The sequence below is a fragment of the Vulpes vulpes genome, chromosome 9 (assembly GCF_048418805.1).
Source record: "Vulpes vulpes isolate BD-2025 chromosome 9, VulVul3, whole genome shotgun sequence".
Lineage (NCBI taxonomy): Eukaryota > Metazoa > Chordata > Mammalia > Carnivora > Canidae > Vulpes > Vulpes vulpes.
The window spans coordinates 5,978,948-5,985,256 of record NC_132788.1 but is presented as its reverse complement, the minus strand read 5'-3'; the positions used below and the strand labels follow the sequence as shown (position 1 = coordinate 5,985,256).

At 54.9% G+C, this 6,309-nt stretch overlaps 1 protein-coding gene across 1 annotated transcript; it reads right to left on the bottom strand.

Moving 5' to 3' along the window:
* Window positions 1–461: 461 nt before the first annotated feature.
* ARL4C (ARF like GTPase 4C) lies at window positions 462–4,404 on the bottom strand. The gene has a single exon (XM_026006211.2). The coding sequence runs from the start codon at window positions 4,038–4,040 to the stop codon at window positions 3,462–3,464; it is 579 nt and encodes a 192-aa protein (XP_025861996.1). The 5' UTR covers window positions 4,041–4,404; the 3' UTR covers window positions 462–3,461.
* Window positions 4,405–6,309: the final 1,905 nt, after the last annotated feature.

Genomic DNA, 6,309 nt, shown 5'->3' with positions numbered 1-6,309 from the left:
CAATTTTACACAATCTTGTAATATCTTTGAAGTGATTAAAAATCATTACTTTTTTTTTTTTTTTTTTTTGCAGGTAGGCTCTACACTTGAGTTCAAGTGTGGGGCTTGAACTCATGGCCTTGAAAGCAAGAGTCATGTGCTGTAGGGACAGAGTCAGCCAGGTGCCCCACTCATGACCTTCTTAATGACTGAGAGGCTGAGGCCTGGCTGGGGCGTGGAGGCCATCATCCCGAAAGATCTCTGACTATTGTGGACAGGCTCCCTGTAAGGGGGACGGGCATCTGGCCCTCTCACTCCTCCGCTCAGGGCAGAACTAGACACCTGAGCTAGAGAAGCAGAGGTAGATCCAGCCCCATTAGGGTCCCGGAGCCCATCTCGTGAGCCATCCCTCCACTCAGCAAAGAAGGCCTGGAAAGAGAAGCCACTCGAAAAACCATCCAGACAACTTCCCCACACACGTCTGATTGTATAAATAATTTATTTCTGTTCACAGCATCATATATGCATATAAAAGGGAACAGGAACAGAAGAATGTTCAGGACAGAATTACAGCAGTAGAAACGAAAACTGAAACCAGGAGACACAGTCCCAACACCGTGACAGAGAATCTGTGAAGAGAATCGGTCTGAAACAAAACCGGCCTCCCTGTGTCTATGAGAAACAATTTCAAAAGCTCTCGTGGGGAGGCCAACTTCCTCTGTGCGAAACCCATCCATCCTCCAAAGGGCGGGAGGGATAACAAATCACTGATGCTACGTCGGAGGAGGGGACTCCCCCAAGACCACTCCAAGGTGACGTGATGCGCGCGTCCTCTGTTTGGTCAGAGACAAAAGGTCAAAACATGAGACAAATCAACTGAGACTCCTAACTATTGGTGGACACACCACAGGGCTTTATTTCACTGCACACTTACTAACAGCTGACTGCACCCTTAAGTATTGATGACGCAAAAACCAAAATCATTTCGCTTCGTTGGCAAAGCGTGACAGGATCTGAACAGTGACCTGGAACCTAAGTATGGTTAGCACGAGATGGTGACAGTATTTGGCATCTGCAATGTCACAAAATAAATATATTATTCTCTCAATAGTGTGGAACTACCAAAATGTCAAAGTGCGTAAGAAATTGTGACATGTGAAGAAAATAAAGGATGATGGATTTTTTTTTTTAATAACTCTATACAGAATCTTCAGATGATGGGACCAGCCCATTTAGAAATCAGTGACTATGCTGTCGATATGTAAACCGAAATCCTGCTTTCACGCTGCTTCAGCTCTATTTTCTCTACTGAGTTCCTACAAAAAGACCAGCATTGGAGAGGTACCAAGGACACCGACAAAAAGATAAAAGGAAGACAGGCTAGGGTTCCTCTTTTAAAATATTTCATAGCAGAGTTGGGTTTCAAGCAGGAAGCCAGGACTTCTACCTCTGGTTCATAAATGAACTTTCTGGGTGCAGTGGACAATAGGCATGGGTTTATAATTTGACTAATTCACATGCTCAAGCATGATCATGCCCAATCTCTATAGGCCTCCTTTGGAAAGAAATTTCTCACAGTGGGCGGGGAGGGGGTGGGGCGGATATACATAACTCTACCTGTAAACATGAATTTTAAGAGGAAATAAAAACCGGTTAAGTTGAAGTTTCCCTTTCGATACTGTGTTTCGGGGTAAATGACATCTTCTGCAAACCAAGACTCAGTCCTGATTATAAAGGATTTTTAAATTACATTATTAAAAATATGTATTTATTCTTCTTTTGCTTTATCTATTTTCCAAAGCCTCTTTCAAGTAAACTGTGAAGTGCCTGAGTACAGGTGATCATTACATCACACGCTTTCTTTTATCTCAAGCACTCATTGTTTGCATTTGCTACGCAGGCCAGCTCCCACAAGAATGGGTTAGGAAGGACCTCATCCTTGTGCTTTTCCTCAGCTCTCAAATCCATGCAACGCGGTCAGCTTTTGCAACAAGGTGGGGTTTTATTTTTATCTTTTTTTTTTTTTTTTTTTTTTGGTGCATGACATCAAATACTCTAACGAGACATTTTTAATGAAATACTTAAACCAGATAGGCCACGATGAACCAAATTAGAAATTTGAACATGTCGCCACTTGCAGCGTAAAGGGATCTAAAAGGGTAGAGCAAAGTCTTTTTTTTTTTTCCTAAGGTGAATATTTCTAAGGTGAGTATTCATTTGTAGAATTTTTTTTTTTTTTTTAAAAAGCACGTCTGAAAACCAAAACCCATCGTCAGGCGGTTAGTATTACAAGAGACATCCCTTGCAAAAACCATCTTGCATTTTAGCACACATCTGCAGCTGGTGTGCTCACACAAACCAATCGGTAGGCTAAGAGATTTTAAGATTCCACGCATATGGGTCTAGGTATTTATGCCGATTACACAGTACAGAGGGAGGTCCCTGTATCTACACACACACCCCATCGAGCATTTACGCCCAGAGCCTTACCCTTTAAACACCTTTAACTATCCTGCAAACAGTAAATACATCATTTGCCACCACCTCCAATAGTTTCTTTCTTTCTTTTTTTTTTTTTATTGGTCTCTTTGTGTGATAATGACCTATACATGGACAGGGTCCAAACCATCTGGAAGATGTCTGATTCCAGGCTGAAAAGCAGTTCTAAACCGAACTGGTCTTCCGTAGCCACCATAAAGCACCAGGAAAGGGGCATCTTCGCGGCCATTCCCCAGCCGAGGCCAGCGCCGCGCCCCCCGCTCTCGGGCTGCCGTATTGTTCCAAGCAGTCCTCTGATGGCCCAAACCACCACCTCGTTTGGGTCCAGAGCAGGACAAATGAGATTTCAACAGGGGCCTGCCCTGTGACATAAAATCATCCAGCTTCCCGAGCCCACGAATGCAAGGGGCGGAGGTCCTCCCAGCGCCGCCTCCCGCAGCCAGCATGCCCCCAAACAGGTACTCCCGGGGTTCTGGGGACCGCATACCTCCGGTAACTCACAGGTGGGAGCCCCCAGCGAGGGCGGGGCAGCCTGAACTTCTGGCCCTGCCGGAGGAAGAGATGGCTTTTGTCTCTGACATCTGAGCCTTCCACCTGGGCCGGGAGGGCGGACAGCAGGCCAGGCCCGTCCACTCCCCAGCGCCCCCCACCCATTAGTAGCTCTGGCATTCAGACAAAAGGTCCCCCGAGCTGGGGGTGGGGGCGGGTGGAGGGCAGGCTGGCAAGTCGGTGCACACACCCAAGTTTAAGTCCCTAGTCCTGCGTCTGGGTGCACAGAATCCGTTTTAAAAATTCGAAGCATAGCTTTGGTTCTCGGTCTGTCTTTGTTCGCGGGGCGCAGATTCCCGTTCGCCCTCCCATGCATCCTTCCATGCATCCTTCCATGCATCCATCCATGCATCCTTCCATGCATCCATCCATCCATCCATCCCCGGCTCGCTCGCTCGCTCCCCGCTCGCTCCCCGGCGCAGCCTCCGGGCACATTACCGCTTCTTCTTCTGCTTGAGGGACTTCCTGCGTTTCAGGATCATCTCATAGAGCTTGTCCATGCCCTCGGTGAGGCCCTCGCCGATGATGGCGCACGCCGGCTGGACGTGGTAGGTGGTGGCCGGGATGAGCTCGTGCAGCGCCAGCTGCTTCTCGATCTCGGCCACCGGCAGCGACTTGGGGAGGTCCTGCTTGTTGGCGATGACCAGCAGCGGCGTGCCCTGGTTCTCGGCGAACTTGGTCACCTTGTGCAGCTCGGTCTTGGCCTCCTCCAGCCGGTCCACGTCCACCGAGTCCACCACGTAGATGATGCCGTCCGTGCAGCGGCTGTAGGACTTCCAGAGCGGCCGCAGCTTCTCCTGGCCGCCCACGTCCCAGAAGTGGCAGCTGATGCCCTTGGCCGTGCCGTTGCTCAGCTTGATCTTCTCCGTGTTGAAGCCGATGGTGGGCACCGTGTTCACGAACTCGTTGAACTTGAGCCGGTAGAGCACCGTGGTCTTGCCGGCCGAGTCCAAGCCCAGCATGACGATGTGCAGGGACTGGAAGGCCGAGATGTTGGAGGAGATGTTGCCCATGGCTCCTCGCTGCGGCGCCGGCCACTGCGGCTGCGACGGGAGGGCGCCGCCCCCCGGGCCCCCGGCCGCCCTCCGCCGCGGGCACCTGCGCCGCCTCGGCGCCCCGGGCCGTCACACGCCGGGCATCGCGCCTCCCGGGCGCGCTTTTGTCTCCCGCGGAGCCGCCTCCGCCGCCCGGCGCCCCCCCCCGGCCCGGGCTCGCCCTGCGGCTGCCGCGGGCCGCGCCCCCGCCGCGCCCCGGCTCCCCGGCCTCGGCCTCGGCTCCGGCTCCCGCTCCCGGGCGCGCCTCGGAGGCGCAGGCGGGCGCGGGCTTCCCCGGGCGTCGCTGCCGGCGCGGCCGCCTGGCTGTCCCCGCAGTCCCCGCTCTGTCGCCGCCGCCGCCGCCGCCGCCGCCAGCCTGCAGCGGCGGGAGGGCGCCTGGCCACGCCCCCGGACACGCCCAGGCCACGCCCCCTACCCCAGGCCACGCCCCCGCCCCGCCCCGCCGCCCCCGGGCCGCCGGCGCCTCCCCGCTGCGCGCGCCGCTTTCGCGCCTTCCGAGCGTTCGAACTCGCGCCCCGCGCCGCGCCCAGACAATGGGCCCAGGGCCCGGCTCTTCCTCCCCGGGCCGCTGACCCAGCCTCCGAGCCCGGGCCGCACAGCGCGGTCGGGGGCTACCCGTTGGGCGGGCGCGGGTCCAGAGGGTGGCTGCAGCCCCGGGTGGGGGTGCGGGTGCGGGTGCGGGTGCGGGCATCAGGGTGCACGGCCCCGGTTCTGCGGCTGGGGCATCGGGTGCCCAGGAGAGAGGAGAGGAAAGGGCAGGCCCCCCCCTGGCTGGAGGGGGGGCAGCCTGCACCCCGCGCCCCACTGACCCCCTTATGGTGCCGTTTGCAGTGCCCTTTGCGGTGCCCGAGGCCCTGGCTCTCCGTGACCCCCTGATGGCTTTCCTGGATGTGTGTGTGTGTGTCGGGGGGGCTCGGGGTCCCTGCAGCGTGTGCAGCTCAGGCCTCCACCCAGGAAGCCCCCCCACCCCCGTTTCTAGCCTGGTGGTGGCCACGGTGTCCAGGAAGCGGTCCAGCATTTGCCTCCCAGGCCTCATGCCTTCCTACCCCGAATGACTTAGACAACTCCCCTTTCCCAGGCTGCCCCCCACCCCTTGGCTGCCTGATTCTGTTCCCACCAACAATGCTGACACCCCACCCCCACCCCCACCCCACCCCCAAGTCTTATCCTCCGCAAGCACTGTCTACCTGTCTGCTTGGAGACCTGACAACCACCTGCTCACAGGTGAGCCACCCCTTCCTCTGGGGCCCCAGACACACTTGGGGGCTGAACCATTGCGTGTCTGTAGCCCGGAGTAGGTGGCTCGGTGGGTTACAGACACCAGTGCTCCCTCCCTGGTCTCCATTTCCCCTCACTCCAATTTAGTGACTTTATTCTGGTTTGGAAACACCTAACACATGCACATCCTCTGGGCGCAGAGGAGACAGAGTGCATTATGGGTAAGGCACAGACCCCGGGCAGAGCTGCTCTGGAGAGGCAGCCAGTGGCCGAATGGCCCAGAGCATCCTTCCAACTGCAGCTTATTAGGCAGAAAAGACAGGAATGAGGCCAAGAGGGACACAAAATGATAGCATTTGTGAATAAAAACCAAAGCCTTATTTTCTTTTTTAAGATTTTTTTAAAGTCATCTCTGCACCCAGAGTAGGGCTTGAACTTACAACCCAGACATCCAGAGTCCCATGCTCCCCCGACGGAGCCAGCCAGGTGCCCCCAAAACCAACATTTTCTAGAACTGTTTTCCTTTTCCACCTTCGTTTCACAGGCTATGATAAAATACATGAGCTTGCTGGTACCGAAACGTGAGAAGACCACACTGGAAGACGGTAGGACAAGCGATCCCATTTTTGGGATTCCCGTGGTGGCAGCCGCCATCACAGTCATGGGCTGTCCAGAGTGGATCCAGGGATTGGGCATGGAATGTCAGGCTAGACGTGAACTTGCAAGGTCAGATGAGGGAAACAAGGCCTCAGCACCTGGGACTTTGCCAAGGTGGAGCCTAGAGGTAGATACCTGCTCCAAGCCCAATGATACTCATGCCCGGGCCTAAGGGCCCGCCTCTTGTCCCTCACTCCACACTCCAACACACGCTGTCTTAACAGGAAATGAAGTTGTAAGCTACCTGAATTCAGTTGCACGAGGCAGAAATCCAACTCACGTTGGGTTGAACAAAATGGAAATATATCCACTGACATAATTGAAAAGTTGATGATTAGGATGGTCTTCAGGT

Bases quoted from the DNA above. Each gene is read 5' to 3' on its own strand.
- ARL4C (XM_026006211.2), bottom strand. From the start codon at position 4,040: ATGGGCAACATCTCCTCCAACATCTCGGCCTTCCAGTCCCTGCACATC.